Genomic DNA, 23,193 nt, shown 5'->3' with positions numbered 1-23,193 from the left:
GGTTTCTGGAGAAAATCAGCGCAGACTCCCCCCCACCCCTTGCTCTGTCTCTCCCCTCCCACACCAACCCCCAAAGGTCAAATCATTGCCAACAGTTGGGAGAGTGCGATCTCAAAACAAGCAGGTTAAGCCATTTGAGTTATGAAGGGCTGTAACATATTCACACAGATAATCTCCCCTGTGTGTGAGTGTTAGACAAACCTTCATGTAGGAACGATTACAGTTCGTGTATCTGTCTGTACTATAGATTGTGATAAACTTGAACATGTTAGCGATCAGAGAGAGGAGATATTAGTGGCTTTAGTGAAACTTAAAAAAAGAGTGATTGGAAATGATGCAGCCTGTTTTTATTCAGATACAATCAGAGTACTGCCCGTTAACAAATGAAGACAATAAAATTAAAATAAGCTGGAAACTTCAAATCAAAGCAGATATTAATGGAAGTGTCATATCAAACAGTTCCTGTGGAGAAAGAGACCGAGAGACATATAACTTGCGAGTTATAACGGATGGGGGTGGTGGTGCTGTGGGTGGGGGGTTGAAGCAGGGCGAGTGGTGAGCAGTCTGGAGGGACAGGAAAAGCTGAGGTACACAGTATCGAAGGGAACACCAAGTCAGTCTGGAAGGCGGTGCAGATATAGACGAGGCGGAAAGAACCTGGCAGGGCCGATGGCATTTATTTTAGTGTGAGGAATTCTGAGTGAAGCAGGTGAGCTGAGCGGAACTGGTTAACACTTGGGGATATGAGATCATTCAGAAGACAGAGAGGCAGCTCAATACTCCAGGGGGTTAGCACCTTCAGGCGAGAGGGGGTGGGCTCAAGGTGGGGTCACGATATTGATGAAAGAATCAGTTAGAAACAGGAGTAGGCCATTCAGCCCCTCGCGCCTGTTCCGCCTTTTAATGAGAGCATGGAAATCCGAAAGTGTTTTGAAAGTATATTAATGCCAACAGGACAGGTAAGGAGAGAGGAGGGCCCATTCAGGACCAATCTGTGTGTGCAGCCAGAAGGTGTAGATGAGGTTACAAATGAATATTTTGAATTCATTTATACAGAAGATTTATGTCGGTACAAAAATCAGGGAGAGGGGTTTTGATAAACTTGAACATGTTAGCAATCAGAGAGAGGAGATATTAGTGGCTTTAGTGAAATTTAAAAAAGATAAATCCCCAGGCCCAGATGCTATATATATATATATATATATATATATAAAACACCTGCTGTGGGAGGTAAGGAAAAAGATTGGAGGGGCTCTAATGTTAATTTCCAAATGGCTTAACCTGCTTGTTTGGAGTGCCAGAACAGGGTCAGGTCACTGTGTCTGTAACAGGGTCAGGTCGCTGTATCAGTAACAGGGTCAGGTCGCTGTGTCTGTAACAGGGTCAGGTCGCTGTGTCTGTAACAGGGTCAGGTCGCTGTGTCAGTAACAGGGTCGGGTTGCTGTATCAGTAACAGAGTCAGGTCACCGTGTCTGTAACAGGGTCAGGTCGCTATGTCTGTAACAGGGTCAGGTCGCTGTGTCTGTAACAGGGTCAGGTCGCTGTGTGTGTAACAGGGTCAGGTCACTGTGTCTGTAACAGGGTCAGGTCGCTATGTCTGTAACAGGGTCAGGTCGCTACGTCTGTAAGAAGGTCAGGTTGCTGTGTCAGGAACATGGTCGGGTCGCTGTGTCTGTAATAGGGTGAGGTTGCTTTGTCAGTATTAGGGTCAGGTCACTGTGTCTGTAACAGGGTCAGGTCGCTGTGTCTGTAACAGGGTCAGGTCACTGTGTCTGTAACAGGGGTGATTCACCGTGTCTGTAACAAGGTCAGGTCGCTGTGTCAGTAACAGGATCAGATTGATGTGTCTGTAACAGGGTCAGGGCGCTGTGTCTGTAAGAGGGTCAGGTCGCTGTGTCTGTAACAGGGTCGGGTTGCTGCGTCAGTAATAGGGTCAGGCTGCTATGTCTGTAACAGTGTCAGGTCACTGTGTCTGTAATAAAGTCAGGTTGCTGTGTATGTAACAGGGTCAGGTCGCTGTGTTTGTAATAGGATCGGGTCACTGTAACTGGGTCAGGTCACTGTATCAGTAACAGGGTCAGGTCACTGTGTCAGTAACAGGGTCGGGTTGCTGTGTCAGTAATAGGGTCAGATCACTGTGTCTGCAACAGGATCAGGTCGCTTTGTAACAGGGTCGGGTCACTGTGTCAGTAACGGGGTCAGGTCACTGTGTCTGGAACAGGGTCGAGTTGCTGTTTCAGTAACAGGGTCAGGTTGCTGTGTCAGTAACAGGTTCAGGTCACTGTGTCAGTAACAGGGTCAGGTCGCTGTGTCTGTAACAGGGTCGGGACGCTGTGTGTGTAACAGGGTCGGGTCACTGTGTCTGTAACAGGGTCAGGTCACTGTGTCAGTAACAGTGTTGGGTCGCTCTGTCAGTAACAGGGTATGGTCACTGTGTCACTAACAGAGTCAGGTCGCTGTGTCTGTAACAGGTAAAAACAATGACTGCAGATGCTAGAAACCAGAGTCTAGATTAGAGTGGTGCTGGAAAAGCACAACAGTTCAGGCAGCATCCGAGAAACAGGAAAAGCAAAGTTTCGGGCTAAAGCCCAGGTCACTGTGTCAGTAACAGGGTCAGGTCGCTGTGTCTGTAATAGGGTCGGGTTGCTGTGTCTGTAACAGGGTCGGGTTGCTGCGTCAGTAATAGGGTCAGCCCGCTATGTCTGTAACAGGGTCAGGTCGCTGTGTCTGTAATAGGGTCAGGTTGCTGTGTCTGTAACAGGGTCAGGTTGCTGCGTCAGTAATAGGGTCAGGCCGCTATGTCTGTAACAGGGTCAGGACGCTGTGTCTGTAATAGGGTCGGGTTGCTGTGTCTGTAACAGGGTGAGGTCGCTGTATCAGTAATAGGGTCAGGCTGCTATGTCAGTAACAGGGATGGGTCACTGTGTCTGTAACTGGGTCAGGTCACCATGTCTTTAACAGGGTCAGGTCACTGTGTCTCGAACAGGGTCAGGTCACTGTGTTAGTAACAGGGTCAGGTCACTGTGTGTGTAACAGGGTCAGGTCGCTGTGTCAGTAATAGGGTCAGGTTGCTGTGTCTGTAATAGGGTCGGGTCACTGTATCTGTAACTGGGTCAGGTCGCCAAGTCTGTAACAGGGTCAGGTCACTGTATCTGGAACAGCGTCAGGTTACTGTGTCTGTAACAGGGTGAGGTCACTGTATCAGTAACAGGGTCAGGTCGCTGTGTCAGTAACAGGGTCAGGACGCTGTGTCTGTAATAGGGTCGGGTCACTGTGTCTGTAACAGGGTCAGGTTGCTATGTCCATAACATGGTCAAGACACTGTGTCTGTAACAGGGTCGGGTTGCTGTGTCAGTAATAGGGTCAGGTCGTTGTGTCTGTAACAGGGTCAGGTCACTGTTTCTGTAAAAGGTCGGGTCACTGTGTCAGTAACAGGGTCAGGTCGTCTGTAAGAGGGTCAGGTCGCTTTGTCTGGAACAGGGTCAGGTCACTGTGTCTGAAACAGGGTCGAGTTGCTGTTTCAGTAACAGGTTCAGGTCGCTGTGTCTGTAACAGGGTCAGGTCGCTGTGTCAGTAACGGTCAGGTCGCTGTGTCTGTAACAGGGTCAGAACGCTGTGTGTGTAACAGGGTTGGGTCATTGTGTCTGTAACAGGGTCAGAACGCTGTGTGTGTAACAGGGTTGGGTCACTGTGTCTGTAACAGGGTCAGGTCACTGTGTCTGGAACAGGGTCAGGTCACTGTGTCTGGAACAGGGTCAGGTCACTGTGTCAGTAACAGGCTCGGGTTGCTGTGTCTGTAACAGGGTCAGGTCACTGTGTCAGTAACAGGGTCAGGTCATTGTGTCAGTAACGGGGTCAGGTCGCTGTGTCAGTAACAGGGTCAGGTCGCGGTGTCTGTAACAGGGTCAGGTCACTGTGTCTGTAACAGGTAAAAACAATGTCTGCAGATGCTGGAAACCAGAGTCTAGATTAGAGTGATGCTGAAAAAGCACAGCAGTTCAGGCAGCATCCGAGAAACAGGAAAAGCAACGTTTCGGGCTAAAGCCCAGGTCACTGTGTCAGTAACAGGGTCAGGTCGCTGTGTCTGTAATAGGGTCAGGTCACTGTATCAGTAACAGGGTCAGGTCACTGTGTCAGTAACAGGGTCGGGTTGCTGTGTCAGTAATAGGGTCAGATCACTGTGTCTGCAACAGGATCAGGTCGCTTTGTAACAGGGTCGGGTCACTGTGTCAGTAACAGGGTCAGGTCACTGTGTCTGGAACAGGGTCGAGTTGCTGTTTCAGTAACAGGGTCAGGTTGCTGTGTCAGTAACAGGTTCAGGTCACTGTGTCAGTAACAGGGTCAGGTCGCTGTGTCTGTAACAGGGTCGGGACGCTGTGTGTGTAACAGGGTCGGGTCACTGTGTCTGTAACAGGGTCAGGTCACTGTGTCAGTAACAGGGTCAGGTCACTGTGTCAGTAACAGTGTTGGGTCGCTCTGTCAGTAACAGGGTATGGTCACTGTGTCACTAACAGAGTCAGGTCGCTGTGTCTGTAACAGGGTCAGGTCACTGTGTCTGTAACAGGTAAAAACAATGACTGCAGATGCTAGAAACCAGAGTCTAGATTAGAGTGGTGCTGGAAAAGCACAGCAGTTCAGGCAGCATCCGAGAAACAGGAAAAGCAAAGTTTCGGGCTAAAGCCCAGGTCACTGTGTCAGTAACAGGGTCAGGTCACTGTGTCAGTAACAGGGTCAGGTCGCTGTGTCTGTAACAGGGTCAGGTCGCTGTGTCTGTAATAGGGTCGGGTTGCTGTGTCTGTAATAGGGTCGGGTTGCTGTGTCTGTAACAGGGTCGGGTTGCTGCGTCAGTAATAGGGTCAGGCCGCTATGTCTGTAACAGGGTCAGGTTGCTGTGTCCGTAACAGGGTCAGGTCGCTGGTCTGTAATAGGGTCGGGTCACTGTGTCTGTAACTGGGTCAGGTCAATGTGTTTGTAACAGAGTCAGGTCATTGTGTCAGTAACAGGGTCAGGTCGCTGTGTCAGTAACAGGGTCGGGTTGCTGTGTCTGTAACAGGGTCAGGTCACTGTGTCTGTAACAGGGTCAGGTTGCTGTGTCTGTAATAGGGTCGGGTCACTGTGTCTGTAACTGGATCAGGTCGCGGTGTCTGTAACAGGGTCAGGTCACTGTGTCTGTAACAGGTAAAAACAATGTCTGCAGATGCTGGAAACCAGAGTCTAGATTAGAGTGATGCTGAAAAAGCACAGCAGTTCAGGCAGCATCCGAGAAACAGGAAAAGCAACGTTTCGGGCTAAAGCCCAGGTCACTGTGTCAGTAACAGGGTCAGGTCGCTGTGTCTGTAATAGGGTCAGGTCACTGTATCAGTAACAGGGTCAGGTCACTGTGTCAGTAACAGGGTCGGGTTGCTGTGTCAGTAATAGGGTCAGATCACTGTGTCTGCAACAGGATCAGGTCGCTTTGTAACAGGGTCGGGTCACTGTGTCAGTAACAGGGTCAGGTCACTGTGTCTGGAACAGGGTCGAGTTGCTGTTTCAGTAACAGGGTCAGGTTGCTGTGTCAGTAACAGGTTCAGGTCACTGTGTCAGTAACAGGGTCAGGTCGCTGTGTCTGTAACAGGGTCGGGACGCTGTGTGTGTAACAGGGTCGGGTCACTGTGTCTGTAACAGGGTCAGGTCACTGTGTCAGTAACAGGGTCAGGTCACTGTGTCAGTAACAGTGTTGGGTCGCTCTGTCAGTAACAGGGTATGGTCACTGTGTCACTAACAGAGTCAGGTCGCTGTGTCTGTAACAGGGTCAGGTCACTGTGTCTGTAACAGGTAAAAACAATGACTGCAGATGCTAGAAACCAGAGTCTAGATTAGAGTGGTGCTGGAAAAGCACAGCAGTTCAGGCAGCATCCGAGAAACAGGAAAAGCAAAGTTTCGGGCTAAAGCCCAGGTCACTGTGTCAGTAACAGGGTCAGGTCGCTGTGTCTGTAACAGGGTCAGGTCGCTGTGTCTGTAATAGGGTCAGGTTGCTGTGTCTGTAATAGGGTCGGGTTGCTGTGTCTGTAACAGGGTCGGGTTGCTGCGTCAGTAATAGGGTCAGGCCGCTATGTCTGTAACAGGGTCAGGTTGCTGTGTCCGTAACAGGGTCAGGTCGCTGGTCTGTAATAGGGTCGGGTCACTGTGTCTGTAACTGGGTCAGGTCAATGTGTTTGTAACAGAGTCAGGTCATTGTGTCAGTAACAGGGTCAGGTCGCTGTGTCAGTAACAGGGTCGGGTTGCTGTGTCTGTAACAGGGTCAGGTCACTGTGTCTGTAACAGGGTCAGGTTGCTGTGTCTGTAATAGGGTCGGGTCACTGTGTCTGTAACTGGATCAGGTCGCCATGTCTGTAACAGGGTCAGGTCACTGTTTCTGTAACAGGGTCAGGTCATTGTGTCAGTAATGCGGTCAGGTCGCTGTGTCAGTAACAGGGTCGGGTTGCTGTGTCTGTAACAGGGTCAGGTCACTGTGTCAGTAACAGGGTCAGGTCACTGTGTCTGTTACAGGGTCAGGTCACTGTGTCTGTAACAGGGTCGGGTCGCTGTGTCTGTAATAGGGTCGGGTCACTGTGTCTGTAACTGGGTCAGGTCGCCATGTCTGTAACAGGGTCAGGTCACTGTGTCTGTAACACGGTGAGGTCACTGTGTTAGTAACAGGGTCAGGTCACTGTGTCTGTAACAGGGTCAGGTTGCTGTGTCAGTAACAGGGTCAGGTCGATGTGTCAGTAACAGGGTCGGGTTGCTGTGTCTGTAACAGGGTCAGGTCGCTGTGTCAGGAACAGGGTCAGGTCGCTGTGTCTGTAATAGGGTGAGGTTGCTTTGTCAGTATTAGGGTCAGGTCGCTGTGTCCGTAACAGGGTCAGGTTGCTGTGTCAGTAACAGGGTCAGGTCATTGTGTCAGTAACAGGGTCAGGTCACTATGTCTGTAACAGGGTCGGGTTGCTGTGTATCTAACAGGGTCGGGTCGCTGTGTCTGTAACAGGGCCAGGTCGCCATGTCTGTAACAGGGTCAGGTCACTGTGTCTGTAACACGGTGAAGTCACTGTGTTAGTAACAGGGTCAGGTCACTGTGTCTGTAACAGGGTCAGGTTGCTGTGTCAGTAACAGGGTCAGGTCGATGTGTCAGTAACAGGATCGGGTTGCTGTGTCTGTAATAGGGTTGGGCTGCTGTGTCTGTAACAGGGTCAGATCGCTGTGTCTAATAGGGTGAGGTTGCTTTGTCAGTATTAGGGTCAGGTCACTGTGTCAGTAACAGGGTCAGGTCGATGTGTCAGTTACAGGGTCAGGTCGATGTGTCAGTAACAGGGTCGGGTTGCTGTGTCTGTAATAGGGTCGGGCTGCTGTGTCTGTAATAGGGTGAGGTTGCTTTGTCAGTATTAGGGTCAGGTCGCTGTGTCAGTAACAGGGTCAGGTCGATGTGTCAGTAACAGGGTCGGGTTGCTGTGTCTGTAACAGGGTAAGGTCACTGTGTCAGTAACAGGGTCAGGTCGCTGTGTCAGTAACAGGGTCAGGTCACTGTGTCTGTAACAGGTAAAAACAATGACTGCAGATGCTGGAAACCAGAACCTCGATTAGAGTGGTGCTGGAAAAGCACAGCAGTTCAGGCAGCATCCGAGGAGCAGGAAAAGCAACGTTTCGGGCTAAAGCCCAGGTCACTGTGTCAGTATCAGGGTCAGGTTACTGTGTCTGTAACAGGGTCAGCTCGCTGTGTCAGGAACAGGGTCAGCTCGCTGTGTCAGGAACAGGGTCAGCTCGCTGTGTTTGACAATGTGTGTAATCTACAGTAGCCAGTTTGAGACAGTTATGCAGATGGTCTTGAACATCATTGCCCTGAGGCTGAAACAGCTGCAGCTGCTTTGATGGTTAGAACAGATGGATTTTCACGGCTAAATTGATATCAACAAGCTCTGGATCGCCTGAAAAACATTCTCTTGATGTGGGGTCCAACACAATCTTCTTGAGTAGTTGTCTCAAGGTTTCTGTAGTAATTAGCAAGTGAGACAAACTTTTCACCAATTAGTTTACCATCTCTATGAATCTTTGGAGATCTGGACTGACTTCAGAGTGGGAAACTCAGTACTGTTTTAGATTCCTGATCATCCATCATCATACCATTACTTAAGTAATTAGATTCTCACTCACCATTAACTTTAATTAATTTAATTAAGGTAATGCTTGAATACAATTAAAGATTTTGTCCTCACTCTGATCCTGCCTTTCAACCTTTTGCCCCATGCATTGTATCACATACTGGCAGGGTGGTTAAAAAGGTGTTTGGCACACTTGCCTTCACTGCTCAATCCTTTGAGTATAGGAGTTGGTCCGTTATATTGAGGTTGTACAGGACATTGGTGTGGCCTCTTCTGGAGTACTGTGTCCAGTTCTGGTCACCCAGTTATAAGAAGGATATTATTAAGTTGGAGAGGGTTCAAAAGAGACTCACCAGGATGTTGCCGGGTATGGAAGGTTTGAATTATAAAGAAAGTCTAATAGAGTGTGGAAGGTTGAGAGGTGACCTAATAGAAGGTTATAAAATAATGAGAGGTATAGGTAAAGTTAACAGTTGTTGTTGTTTCCCTAAAATGGGGGATTTCAAGACTAGGGGGGTACATTTTTAAGGTGGGAGGAGAGAGATTTTAAAAAAGAGGCAAATGTTTTACACAGAGGGTAGACTGTGTGTGGAATGAACTTTGTGAGGAAGTGGTGGATGTGGGTACAATTACAACATTTAATGAACATTTGGACATATACATGAATAGAAAAGGTTTGGAGGGATATGGGCAGGGAGCAGGAAGGTGAGACCAGTTTAGTTTGGGATTATGTTCAGTATGGGCTAGTTGGACCAAAGGGTCTATTTCTGTGCTGTATGACTTTACAACTATGATTCTATGTGACAAAGAGCTTGTGAATTATTGGATATAAGTTTGTGTAAAAATCTCTGGGGAAGAGGTCAAAAGCAATTGCTCAGCTACTGAAACTAACTTTCTCAAAATGGAGTTATGAATGTAATAAGTAATCTTCACTGCTTGTCAAATGACACCTGCCAGAATCCACTGTTTGCAATGAACTTTATAAACACTCTACCTTTGGAGAGTTTAAATAAAATCTTGACTTCACATAGGGTGGATTTCTCTCAACATCCCCTTATTAACCTGCGTAAGGTCAACATTAGCTCACAGAGTATCATGAGGTGTGACTACAGCAACTTTACCTGAGTACGAGTCAGTTGGGTTCATGAGCTGGAAATAATGGCCATTCATGTCAGCTCTGTATGTTACTGCTCAATTCACTTTGTGAAGGGATGTGCAATCTTCCTGGGGTTATAGAGACATATGGCTTTAGTGTGTTTCTTCATTGTAATGCTGTATTCGGCATTTAAGTCTACTTTGTCAATAATATTGGATATTCCTGTTCCTCAGCTTCTGCTTTTGACCTGTTTGACCTTTTACCTTTTCAGAGGGAAGAGTGAGAGTTTTTGATTGTGAAGGGTGCCCTGGTGGCTCAGTGGTTAGCACTGCTGCCTCACAGCACTAGGGGCCTGTGTTGTTTTCAGCCTTGGGTGATTGTGTGGAGTTTGCACATTGTTCCTGTGTCTGTGTGAGTTTCCTCCAGGTGCTCTGGTTTCCTCCCACGGTTCACAGATGTGCAGATTAGGTGGATTGGCCACGGGAAATGTAGGGTTATGGGGATAGCATTGGAGGATAGGTCTTTTCGGGTTGCTCTTTGGAGGGTCGGTGTGGAGTCAATGGGCTCAATGGGCCAAATGGGAGAAAGTGAGGACTGCAGATGCTGGAGATCAGAGCTGAAGATGTGTTGCTGGAAAAGCGCAGCAGGTCAGGCAACATCCAAGGAGCAGGAGAATCGAGGTTTCGGGCATAAGCCCTTCTTCAGGAATGGGCCCAATGGCCTACTTCCACACTGTAGGGATTCTGTCATCATATTTGGGTTTTCCATTATTTGGCATCCTGTACATTAGAGTGTTGGATATACTGTATATTTAATCTGGAGTGCTATGCCTCTAGGACCACATGGCTGCAGCTGTAGTGTTTTCTTAACCGCTATTTGATAATATAGTGACACTTATCCTAGTGCCTAACTTGAAATTTATGAGATGACCATTGTCATAAACTTCAGCTTGCCAAAATGTAAGATATGGATCATTTGTTTTCCTTAGGAATTCTTCAGTTTTTTTTGTGTGTGTTTTAGATGTTTGTGTCTCATAAACCCCTTGATGTGGTGTAATAACTCAGGAACCCTGACTGGAAAGGAACACTGTCTATTGTTGAACACCAAAACAGAGCCACTACTCGTGGTGTACATGAGCCAGTCCCAACCCAGGACAGGCTGTTCTGCAGACACATCCTTGGCTCTGCTTTATTTTACTTTTCAAATTGTTCTTACACAAAAGCCAAACAGATATTTTTTTCATCACCAAATCAGTGTGACTTTTTAAAAAAACTGTTAACTACTACCAGTAAAATGCCGGTGCAGCCAATTGGATATTTCCATGCAAAGCCCATTATGGGGGATGCAAACCATTAAACATGAGGGAGGATAGGGACAGAGGGAAGGAGCTAAATCAAAATGGTTTTGGGAGGAAGTAAGGGAACTCCTACTCAACCATGTGCACGAGGAGATTAATTGGTGTTCCCAGGGGGTTATCACATATGGGTAGCTATTTGAATTCTTGTTTTGAATTCAGCATATTTTCTGAAAGTGATATAGAGTCATAGAGATGTACAGCACGGAAACAGACCGTTCGGTCCAACTCGTCCATGATGACCAATATCCCAACCAAATCTAGTCCCGCCTGCCAGCACCCAGCCCATATCCTCTTCCTGTTCATATATTTATCCAGATGCCTTTTAAATATTGTAATTGTACCAGCCTTCACCACTTCCTCTGGCAGCTCATTCCATACACGCACCACCCTCTGTGTGAAAAAGTTGCCCCATTGGTCTCTTTTATATCATTCCCCTCTCACCCTAAACCTATGCCCTCTAGCTCTGGACTCTCCCACCCCAGGGAAGAGATTTTGTCTATCCATGCCCCTCATGATTTTAATCTCTATAGGGCCACCCCTCAGCCTCTAACGCTCCAGGGAAAACAGCACCAGCCTGTTCAGCCTCTCCCTCTAGCTCAAATCCTCTAACCCTGGCAACATCCTTGAAGGCAATGGCCTAGTGGTATTATTGCTGGACTGTTAACCCAGGGTTCAAATTCCCCTCCCACAACAGACAGTGGAATTTGAAAATCTGGAATTAAGAATTTAATGATGACCATGAATCCATTGTTGATTGTTGGGAAAAAAACCCACCCTGGGCCACTAACATCCTTTCGGGAAGGAAACTGCCGTCCTTACCTGGTCTGGCCTCCATGTGACTCCAGACCCACAGCAACATGGTTAACTCTTAACTGCCCTCTGGGCAATCAGTGGTACACCCATCCCATGAATGAATGAAAAAATTGCATGAGGACACCCAGATCCCTCTGCTCTTACATTTTCATTGCAACTTACTTTCCCACCTGTTTTAGTGTCAAAGGAAAATGTGACTATAATATCTTCTCTCCATGCATCTATGTCATTAATATAGATTATAAATAGCTGGGGGACTTATAGCACTCCAAGCTACATCTTTCCAATTAGAAAACCCCCCATTTATCCTAATTGCCTGTTTCCTGTTAGTTAGCTTAATAATGGATTCTTTAATTCTTCCTTAATAATAGATTCCACCAATTTCACACCAACCGGTCAATAGTTTGGCTTCACTCACCATCTGAATGGTTTTCTCCAAGTTCATTGTAATAAACCTCCCAAAAACGTATCTGCAAATCCTATCTCCACAAATTCTGACTCAAAAATCACCATAGTAACATTTCATCATTCAATCTATTGGGATCATCAATGGATTCCTCTGAGGCTGAACTCTTGTTTTTTTTTCAAGAATTTATGTAGTTTAGGGGTTGAAATAATTCTCAATTTTTTTTCAGTATCTCTTCAAAAAAAACCTGATGCAACATTTGCCCCTTGGTGAACTATAATGTCATCAGCTATGTTCCAATATGTTCAGAAGCTTATTTATTTGTTCAGCTTCTGATTTAGTATCTAATTTGGAAGATATTCTTATCTCAGAAATACATCACACCAAGATGTTCTATTTGACCCATCTCGGTAATATTATTATTTCTGATGCTTAGTCTTCCTAATGTGATTTCATACCTTGCTTTCTTACAATACTTCATTTCATAATAATTTTCCCATGCTTTGGGGATAAAATGGAGGATTCCAACTTTTCACAAATAAAAAGAGGGATTCTTGCTTCATGGGTAAAATGGAGGATTCCTACCTTTCTCATTTGCAGCTTTATTAATGGGTTCCCACTTTAATCATGGTTTTACTGAGCAATTTCCACTCCTAAATAAATACTTCCTGACATGATAAAAGATCCAATGAGGTATCCTTCGTCTTTTTCATGACCTGAATAATCTCCCAAAATTTCTGTCCTCTGTTTGTTCAGACTGGTTTAGGTTTTTAACCTTCCCAATATTATCACTTGAATTACTAGCTTCATTGTCCCCTGGGCTGGAACCTTCTTTTGCTGCCGATTGTTTCTGTAGCCATATACTGTGGTCATGAATCACAGTGACACCCTGCTCAAACTCTGCAGGAAGCAGTTGTTTAACTTCTCGCTTTTCCAGCCTGCATTACTGAGCCATTTCAACATTTGCCCCTGGGCTAACAGGGATTTCTGACTTTTTACTCAGGGAACCTCTGGTTTCTATTCACTCACTGCTGAACTCTGACTCAGGATCACTCTGCTTCAGGGTCACGCTTTCTCAATCTCCAGGACTTTGCTAACTCTTCCATTACAATGCCAGGTCTGAAAGGCTCTCCCCACCTCATTGAAATTGCCATCCTGTTGAGAATAGCCACGAGCAGTTCTTGTGTACCTCCTTCAGTCTTCAGCTTTTCCCTGCTGCTCACCGTGTTGTATCAGCAGTCAAATTGAATCTGCACTGCAGCTGACCAACGTTGTGTAGGTCACCAGTTCTTAGTGTCCCCCCTGTAGCAGCTACTGCTTGGGATGAAGGTTCCTGCCACCATCCCCTTTTCATGTAGGGACCAAAAGAACCTGTTAGGTCTAATGTGGGAGAGGAAACCACCTCCTGGTCTAAGCAGGAGAGTCCCCTTTGTGTTAACTGAGAGAGAGTTTATTGTATGTTAATAAGTAGCGACAGGCTCCATGGATATGGCAGACATTGTCACGGAGGCTTTGAGGAGGATCTGATCTCAGGCATCGTCCCTTTGAAACGCTGAACTGTTGTGCCCCACAAAGTCATATGATATTTTCATTTGGGTGATATCTTCATTTGAAAGGATTAACTCTTTCAAATTTTCATATAATACCAAGTGGTCCAGCATTGGAGGAGGCTACAGAGATGGAGAGAGATGAGGCCAAGAGCAATTTGAAACACCAATAGGAATTTGAGTCAAGGCATTGCCCAGGCTGTTGGCCCAATTGGTGACTCATGCACAGAGTGAACAGGATAATTGTGGAGTGTTAACTGTGAAAAACCATCCATCAAAACACGGAGACATGTGTGCTACCCCAGCCCCGACAAATTAAGCATGGCACTGTGCACTGTCCTCCATCCCAATCTTTAGATTCTCTACTTCAGAGAGTGGTGAGAGCTCCCTTACTGAGTATGTGTCGGGCTGAGGATGGTAGATGTTAGATTGAAGGGTGCGAGATACAGCAGGAAAGTAGGGTTAAAGCTGATGATCTGCCATGATGGGGCAGCACGGTGGCTCAGTGGTTAGCACCGCTGCCTCACAGCACTGGGGACCTGGGTTTGATTCCAGCCTCAGGTGACTGCCTGTGTGGAGTTTGCACATTCTCCCAGTGTCTGCGTGGGTTTCCTCTGGGTGCTCTGGTTTCCTCCCTAAATTCCCATGTAGTCTAGGTGGATTAGCCATGGGAAATGCAGGGATAGGGGGACAGGGTAGGGGAGTGGTCTGGGAAGGATACTCTGCAGAGGGTTGGTGCAGACTTGCTGGGCTGAATAGCCTGTTTCCACACTGTTGGGAATTCTATAATGATGTAACTGAATGATGGTAGAGGTTTGAGGGTCTGAAATGGGTTACTCCTGTCTCTTACATTGTTAGGTGCCTGGACTGAGTGTGCTGAGGAGAATTGATATTTTATAAACAGTAGATTATATTCTGAAACATGTTCAGGCTGTTGTTCTATAATACATTGATACAAATGTGCAGCACAATGCATAATATTCTTACATCCAAAAAACAACAGCAATCATTCCAAATGTTGCAGGACAGGAAGCTCCATAGAGAAATTATCACACATAACCTTATAGTCCAATCGAGGGTGAATGTACTTCGTGTGCCTCATCTCAGATACATGATCACTTGAGTGATTTGTCTGGAGTTTGTGCTCGGAATAAAATACTCAATCATTCGAGATACTCCGATATATCAATATCCCACAGGTATGGTTTATTTGTTGGTTAGTTGCAGAGTAAACTTACTCTGCACTGCCCCAAAAGGTGTTCAACCCTAACATCAGAGAAACTGGTTCCAGTGCAAGGTTAACATTTCTGAAGCCATCCCTCCAATGCCCTCCATAACCGAGAGAACTGTAGGTGCCCAACTCGGGTGCATTTTTTTTGAGCCTGTTCTGTGATCAGCATAGAGCTTTCACATTAGATCACTCCCAGGCCAACAGTAAAACGATATTTAGATACTCTCTGTCTGGGCTGAATTTGAACTTGCATTGAGGGAGTGAAAATCCCTCACAGGGACCATCCCCAATTTAAAGCAAAACACTACTGATGCTAGCGATCTGAAATTCAAGTCGGAAAGTGCTGCAGAAACTCATTAGCAGTTCTGTAGAAGAGTCATATTGGATGTGAAATGTTCCCTCAGATTTTCTCTCCACAGCTGTGGCCAGACCTGGTGAGCTTCTCCAGCACTTTGTTTTTATTCCAGATCATCAATTCATCAGTGGAACCCAGATCAGAGCCAGGGGCAGGAACAGTGCTGAACTTGATAATGCTGCTAGATAATAATGCAGATAGCAAACCAAAGGATTAAACTTTAAGGTGGTATAACGTGCACCTTTCTTTGCAGGTAACATGTGAGAGCTCAGTGTAGAGTCCTGACTCAGTTCTGCTCCTGTGTCAAGCCAGATATCAATTAGAGTCCAGGTTATCACAGTTATAACATAATAATGACAAAGTGATTATGGCACAGGGACAGGTCCTTGCAGAATGACTGTGATCTCTCCCTTCTGGATCGAGAGGTCTGGGAGAACCAGCCACAGCTCCCCGCGCCCTCTGCTGGAAACACAGGTGCAGGCCATCACCTGTGATGCCCTTGTGTTCAAATAGCCTGACCCACAAGTGCAAACCCGAGGGGTGGCTACTTGGATGAGGAACAGCGAGACACACAGGACTGTCCTCAGGCTGGGAGCAGCACCTTTAGGCATGGTTGGAAGAAAATAAGAATTTTATGAAAATCCTGTGCATCAGTCAATTCTGTAGATTATAAAAAGCAGCAACTTGCACACTGGCCTAATTTAAACAGGAAGCAGTGTATACGCGGATGCGACTGACAGTCTGGATTTTATGGTCAGTTGTACAAAGCAGACACCATTTTAATTTTGTTGGAAATGTCACTCTGTGGCATGGGATCACTGAATAACCTATTCCACCATCTAAACAGGACATTCATTAAATAAATGTATTTTCTCAAGGTTTTAACATTATACTGGGCAAATTAATATTATTTGGCAAATTCCAATGTGTCATGATCATTTGTAGTTCAGCAATTACCAAAATGGAGGCTCTCTCATTCTTTGCTCAAATATTCCTGATTGGCAACATGTTCCACGTGACTTTGTACTCAATATGGCTACCTAGGTGACATATTAAGTATGTAACAAAGACCACAAAAATGATACAAGACTGTGTGTAACCGAGAAGGAACACAATCAAATAACGTGGAAGGTACTTGGTGTTGTTTCATTAGTTTCTTGTAGGAACGTTTTCCATTGCTCCAGTGTAGAACTGGTGTTAGGTTGGAATAGATGCATTCCTGATGGGAGGGAGGGAAAAAACATACTCATTATTGATACGTTAGGCTGTTTATAACAATCATTAGTTAAATTCACAGACTGCTCCTTTATTTCAGTGAGTAGTTGAGAAACACATTAGGAAAATCCCCAGTTAATCTGATCCCAGCTAGTTCTGGTGTTGTGAACAGAGCCCACTGCCTACCCTGGAACTTTATAAAATTAAATTTCGTAACAACCACGACAAAGTATGACTTAAAAGGTTTAGGGTCCAGACAGTTGTGGATATCACCATCAATGGTGGAATGATTAGTATTAGGAATATTAATAAGCCAGAATTAGAAGCGAAAGTGTTTTAAGGTTGGAGGAGACTACAGAGATAGAGAGAGGTGAGGCTATGGAGGGATTTGAAAATAAGCATAAGGCAGCATCGCTGGACTGGGAATCAATGCAGATCAGTGAGCACACAAGTAATTTAATAAAACTTAATAAACAACGAACAGCAAAGCAAATTGAAGAGTTAAAAATAGAAATGGGTGGGTATCTCCTCCGATAATGTTTCTGTTGTCTTTACAGTAACAGTTTGTAGTTGGGTACAGACCAATAGAAATATTGCTGTAGTTAGTTGTAAGCTACACCATGACAGATACAGGAGTTTCTAAATGTATCCTGCACTCACTGTGGAGTCTCAATGGAGTCCAGCCAATGGCATGTCAAAATCCTGCAGTCTGAAATGATTTCGTCCAACAGTCCTGAACTGGAGCTGGAGGTGACTGGTTTATCAGTGTAAGACTGAACATCTGAAATAAAGATAAAACAGTGATTGCCAAACAACTCTGAGTAACAGAGATAAATGGATCAGGAAAAATGCAATCAAGATGGCATTGATTGATTAATTGGGTCAAAACAGTGTGCAAAAGTATGGGGAGAAAGCAAGGGATTGGCACAAGGTAAAGATGCTTGCTTGAAGAGCCAGTGTAGATACAATAGACTGAGTGGTATTCCTCTGTGGCAGAACAATTCTGTAATAATTTCAGTAGGTAACTGCTTGGAGAAATATCAGGCTGAAGCATTTTGACACAAAAGCAACATGTACTGGATAAGCTCAGCAGGTGGTAGTCTCTGTGGAGAAAGAAAGAGTTAATGTTACAAGCCCAGAACGATTCGAATAGGATTCAGATTTGCAGCGTCTGCATTATATTATTTTGACTGAAGCACGCCTGCCGTTGAGATGGCTTCAGCTCCACCAGGTGGCGACAGGAACATTACGATTGCCCACTGCATCCTAAATAAGAAGGAATCAGTAGACTGGGAGCATTCAAAACTTCGGCTGCATCGGAAAAACAGCTGCAGCAGTGAAGTGCTGGAGGCTGCCAGTGTTTGTGTGTGAGCAAGAGCCAATCCTTTAATAAGAGCAAGGAACAATCTGGAACATGCAGTCATAAATGCGGCAGAGCCGTGAGTGAATCACAAGGTTCACATCCAGATGTGTCCACTTCTCCCCATTCATGCAGAAATATACAATAGGTGATGGCACAAAATAGGCCATTCAGCCTGTCATGTCTATACTGGCTCTTAGGCAAAAGTGAGGACTGCAGATGCTGGAGATTAGAGTCGAGAGTGTGGTGCTGGAAAAGCACAGCAGGTCAGGCAGCATCCAAGGAGCAGGAGAAGTGACCTTTTGGGCAAAAGCCTTTCATCAGGAATTCACCAGGCTTGTAGTCAGTCTCACTCCCCTCCATTTCCTCCACAGTCCTACAATTTATTTTTAGATTCAATTAGATTCCATACAGTATGGAAACAGGCCCTTCGACCCAAGAAGTCCACACCGACTCTCCGTAGAATACCCAGACCCATTCCCCTACCCTATATTTACCCCTGACTAATGCACCTAACACTATGGGCAATTTAGCATGGCCAATTCACCTGACCTGCACATCTTTGGATTGTGGGAGGAAATCGGAGCACCCAGAAGAAACCCATGCAGACACGGGGAGAATGTGCAAACACCACACAGTGTCCCGACACGGGAATTGAACCCGAGTCCCTGGCGCTGTGAGGCAGCAGTGCTAACCACTGAGCCACTGCACCGTATTTTCTTCCTAATATCCTCCAATTTCTCTTTGAAAGCTACAATTGAATCTTGCTCTACTCTATCTTCAAGCAGTGCATTCCAGATCCTAATCATCCAATACATCAAACAGCTTTTCCGAGTTTTGTTGCTGACATTCATCCTCTACTGGAATCGTCTGGTTCTTGACTTTCCAACAATAAGAATTGGTTCTCTCTTCTCTGTCTCAGCCCATCATTTTTTGAATAACTCACATTCCCTCTCAAGCTTCAGAAAGGGGAATAGCCCCAGCGTTGACATAACTATCAGTATAACTATCTATATAACTATCGGTATAACTGTAAATAGATATATAACTATCTGCATAACTATCGGTATAACCATAACTATCAGTATAACTATTGATATAACTATATATAACTGTGTAACTATAGGTATAACTAGCTATCTAACTATTGGTGTAACTATCGGTGTAGACTGAAATTCCTCGTCCTTGTCATTCTCCTGCACTCTCTGTAATGTCCTCACCTAAAGTGTCATAATTAGTCAGGATACACTGGTTCAGGCTGAATTATGGTAAACTTCCTTCTCATTGTAATCTATGTCGCTATTTATAAAGCTCAGAATTCCCTATGGCCTTTTAACCATTTTCTCAATTTGCTCTGCAAGTTCTAAGGATTTGTGCACATTTGCCCTCAGGTCTCTCATACCCTCATTTCAAGCGCACTGTTTTAATTTTTATTACCACTTCTTGTTCTTCTGACTAAAATGTCTTATTTTACACTTTTCTGCATTAAGTTTTATTTACCACGTGTCTGCCTAAGTTTATCCTTTTATTGTACACCACAAAAAGCAATAAGGCTGCTATGTCGCATTTTCTCAAACATCTTTTGGAAATCAATGCACACCACATCAATGCATTACCCTCCCCAACCCTCAGCCCCAGGGGAATGGGTGGTAGTGACCTCCTGGGAGATCTATTGCAGGAGGGAATTATACAGTGAATGGCAGAATTCTTAGTAGCATTAACATACAGAGGAATCTAGGTGTACAGGTCCAGAGTTCTCTGAAAGTGGCAACACAAGTGGATAAGATGGTTAAGAAAGCAGATGGGATGCTAGCCTTCATTGGTCAACGCATAGAGTATAAAAATTGGCAAGTCATGTTGCAGCTGTATAGAGCTTTAGTGAGGCCACATTTGGAATATTGTGCACAGTTCTGGTTGCACACTACTAGAAGAATGCAAAGGCTTTGGAGAGGGTGCAGAAAAGGTTTACCAGGATGTTGCCTGGTTTGGAGGGTATTACCAATGATGAGAGATTGGACAATCTTGCTTTGCTTTCCCTTGAACATCAAAGGCTGAGATGCGACCTGATAAAAGTTTACAAACAATGAGAGCCATGAATAGAATGGGGCCTTTTTCCCAGGATAGAAATGTCAATTACTAGGGTCATAGGCTTAAGATAAAAGGGGTAAGTTTAAAGGAGATGTGAGAGGTAAGATTTCTTTACAGCAGAGGTGCCTGGAATGTGCTGCCAATGTGAGGCAGGTACAAGAGCAACATTTAAGAGGCATCTTGACAGATGTGTGAATAGGCTGGGACTATAGGGATATGGACCATGTAGAGGAAAAGGGTTAGTGTAGAAAGGCATCAAGTGTCAGTGCTGTCTTGGTGGGCTGAAGGGCTTGTTGGTGTTCTCTTTGTTCTCTGCACCATTCCCCAAGTTTCTACATTGTGTCCATCCTCTAAACCCCAATAATATTCCGGATAACGTGTGGCCAGCTCTTCTTGGCTAATCAATCCGACTGAAGGTGCAGTGACTTCAAAACTGAGTGCAGTTTCTCCCTTGGACTGTGACCAAGGCTCCATAACTGAAGCAATACTTCCTCCAAATTGACAATCCAGGCTTTTTGATGGCACCGTACTGGATTTACTGCACCGGAGGCACCGCACTGGAGGCACTGTACTGGATTTACTGCACTGGAGGCACTGTACTGGATTTACTGCACTGGAGGCACCGCACTGGAGGCACTGTACTGGATTTACTGCACTGGAGGCACTGTACTGGATTCACTGCACTGGAGGCACCACACTGGATTTATTGCACTAGAGTCACTGCACTGGATGCGATGTAGCATATGTACCACGCTTGGCATTTTGGTGGTCTACGCCAAGAAACCAGTGGAGAATAAATGGACATGAATGGAATGTTCCTCAGGTGTGATGCCTTCTACGTTGAAGTAGCCCATTCAGCACTCACTATGAGGTCCCAGTTGGACAGTGAGGGGCTGAAGGTCTTCCTGCAACTGCAGTAAAAGGCAGAATCACTACCTTCAAGATATGAATAGGAAGAAGATTCAGAAAGAAATACAATTACTTACTGGAATCTATCTTTAATTTCGCAAAGGATTTAGGAACGTCATAAATCCCACTCTGACAATTTTCTGATAAGAAAAACAAAATAAAGTCATGAATTACATCAGGCGTGAAAATAATAGCTCTCTTGCTCCCTCAGTCCCTCACTACTTTCTTCAGCCACAGAAAGATCAGGAGGCACTCACTCCTCACAAAGTCTTTAACAAGATCTCTCTGCGCAGATCTGCTGAGAAAGTTACATGTAATAGCTGAAAGATGTCTGAGAGAAGCACAGTCTCTGACAGTCCAACTTCTCTAACATACATCAGAGTGATGTGGCTTTTTCCTGTCCATGCTGCTAAGCTGCTGATTTCAGCTCCAGTGACATGGGAGGCACTGAGACCAACTGTTTGTAAGGGCAAGAAGAATGAATGCGGAATGGGCTGATTTTATGCAAGTCTCTATGCAGCTGAGACTAAAAAACAACATTAGATACTTGAATAAGTTCCAAAGTTTGAGAAGCAGAAATCTGCAGCAGTACACAATATACAGGCACCTGTGAACACATTTAAATCAGATACACATAACCCCATGAATATATTGAAATGAGATATACACAGTCTTGTGGGTACATTTAGAATGGATAGAGACTTGTGTGCACAATTGAGATATATAGATACTTCACAGGTAGGTGGGACTAGTTTAACTTGGGAAATTGGTTGGCTTGGATAGTTGGACCAAAGGGTCTGTATCCATGCTGTATGACTCTATGATTGAGTGTGCATATAGGCAAACTGTACTGAACTCTGCATGTACATTTACAAAAAGACTTCTATCTGCATTTAATGATGATGCCCAGAGCTTTTGTTTGTTTAATACAATGGACACAACTCTGTTATAGCTGGATAGGGATTGGTGCAGACTGGCAGTGTAGCTCTGCAGTGTTTCTTCAATTGCTGGAGAACATTTGTAGGCTCATGCATATCTCTGTACGCAACAATATTTAGCTCCATTTAAAAGGCATTGTTAATTCGTATACCTTTGCCAGGAACCTCAGACCATGGACTCTGAGCATCATTTGCTTTCCACTCCTCTTTATTTGGGAACTGGTTACACGTGAGATCTATAAATGCAGAAAAAAAATCATCAAGCCAAACACTAAATGCTGTGGCTGCTTTGTAGAGTAGGGTGAGTGCTTCCCAGCTGTCTGTTCAATACTTCAGAATGGTGAGGAAAATCTCTTTGTTTAGTTGAGCATAGCTAAGACACTAAGTTTGTGCTGATGATTCCAACCAAAAAAAATGTGTCTCTCTGGAATCCTGGATTAACATTTATTCTTTAACCAATTCCTTATCTGGTCACTATTTCTTTGCTATTTGGAGGAACTTGCTGTACATAAATTGGCTGCCCCTTGAATCTCTTCCACCATGCATTTAGAACGCAGCTCATACGTAGGCGTTACCTACCTATTGAAATGAAAAAAACAGGCAGGATGAACACGTGGCTTGAGAAGTGGTGGAGGAGGGAGGGATTCAGATTTGTTGGATGTTAGGACTGTTTCTGGCGAAGGTGGGACTATTACAAAAGGGACGGTCTACGTTTGAACAAGACCGAAACCAAAATCCTTGGGGGAGTTTTTGCTACTGCTTTTGGGGATGTTTTAAACTAATGTGGCAGGGGGCGGGGAACCAGAACAGAAAACAAGTAGGCAGCAAGGTGGAGACTGGAGACTGTAAGAATTATGAAGGTACCATTAATAAAGGGAAGAATAGGCAGAGAGTAGGTGAGCGCAAAAGAACTGGTGGCCTGAAATGCATCTACTTTAATGCAAGGAGTACAGTGTGCAAGGTAGATGAACTTAGGGCTTGGATTGGTACCTGGGAGTATGACATTATTGCAATCACAGAGACTTGGTTGAAGGAAGGGCGTGATGATTGTTAGCTAAATGTTCTGATATAGACACTTCAGACAGGACAGGGAGGGAAGTAAAAGAGGGGGTGGAGTTGCATTGCTGGTCAAGGACAATATCACGGCTGTGCTAAAGGAGGACACTGTGGTAGTCTTGGGTAGTGAGGCATTATGGGTGGAGCTGAGAAATAAGAAGGATGCAGTTACATTGTTGGGGCTGTATTACAGACCTCCCAACAGTGAGCATGAGGTAGAAGAACAAATAGGTAAACAGATTATGGAAAGATGTAGAGGCAATAGGGTCGTGGTGATGGGAGATTTTAATTTTCCCAACATTGACTGGGATACAGTTAGCGTCAGAGGTCTGGATGGAGTAGAATTTGTACAAAGTGTCCAGGAAAGTTTTCTAGAGCAGGATAAGGCCAATTATATCAAAATTAGGCAGGAGCTGGGAAAGGTGGATTGGACACAGCTATTTGAAGGCAAGTCCACATTTGATATGTGGGAGGCTTTCAAAGATCGGTTAACAGCAGTGCAGGATAGGCATGTCCTGTTGAAGGCAAAGGATAGGAAGGGCAAGATTCATGAACCATGGATGACAGGAGAAATTGTATGACTAGCCAAGAGGAAAAGGAAAGCGAACATAAGGTCGAGGCAGCTAAGAACAGAACGGGCCCTGGTGGAATATCGGAAGAGTAGGACAAGTCTTAAACGAGGAATCAAGCGGGCTAAAAGGAGTCATGAAA

The 23,193-nt window shown here is 45.1% G+C and overlaps 1 protein-coding gene across 2 annotated transcripts in view; it reads right to left on the bottom strand.

The window, feature by feature from the left end:
* Positions 1–14,308: 14,308 nt before the first annotated feature.
* LOC140464143 (uncharacterized) overlaps positions 14,309–23,193 on the bottom strand; it is a 28,042-nt gene continuing 19,157 nt past the window's right edge. For both annotated transcript variants that reach the window (XM_072558912.1, XM_072558913.1), the window contains 4 exons: positions 21,579–21,662; positions 20,566–20,628; positions 16,792–16,912; positions 14,309–16,135 (listed from right to left, as the gene is read on the bottom strand). In XM_072558912.1, coding sequence (XP_072415013.1) covers positions 16,114–16,135; positions 16,792–16,912; positions 20,566–20,628; positions 21,579–21,662 — 290 coding nt within the window. In that variant the 3' untranslated portion in view covers positions 14,309–16,113. The remainder of the gene's footprint in view (positions 16,136–16,791; positions 16,913–20,565; positions 20,629–21,578; positions 21,663–23,193) is intronic.

This window comes from Chiloscyllium punctatum, chromosome 39 (genome assembly GCF_047496795.1).
Source record: "Chiloscyllium punctatum isolate Juve2018m chromosome 39, sChiPun1.3, whole genome shotgun sequence".
Classification (NCBI taxonomy): Eukaryota; Metazoa; Chordata; class Chondrichthyes; order Orectolobiformes; family Hemiscylliidae; genus Chiloscyllium; species Chiloscyllium punctatum.
The sequence above is the reverse complement of the archived record's forward strand: the minus strand, read 5'-3'. Positions and strand labels throughout refer to the sequence as shown.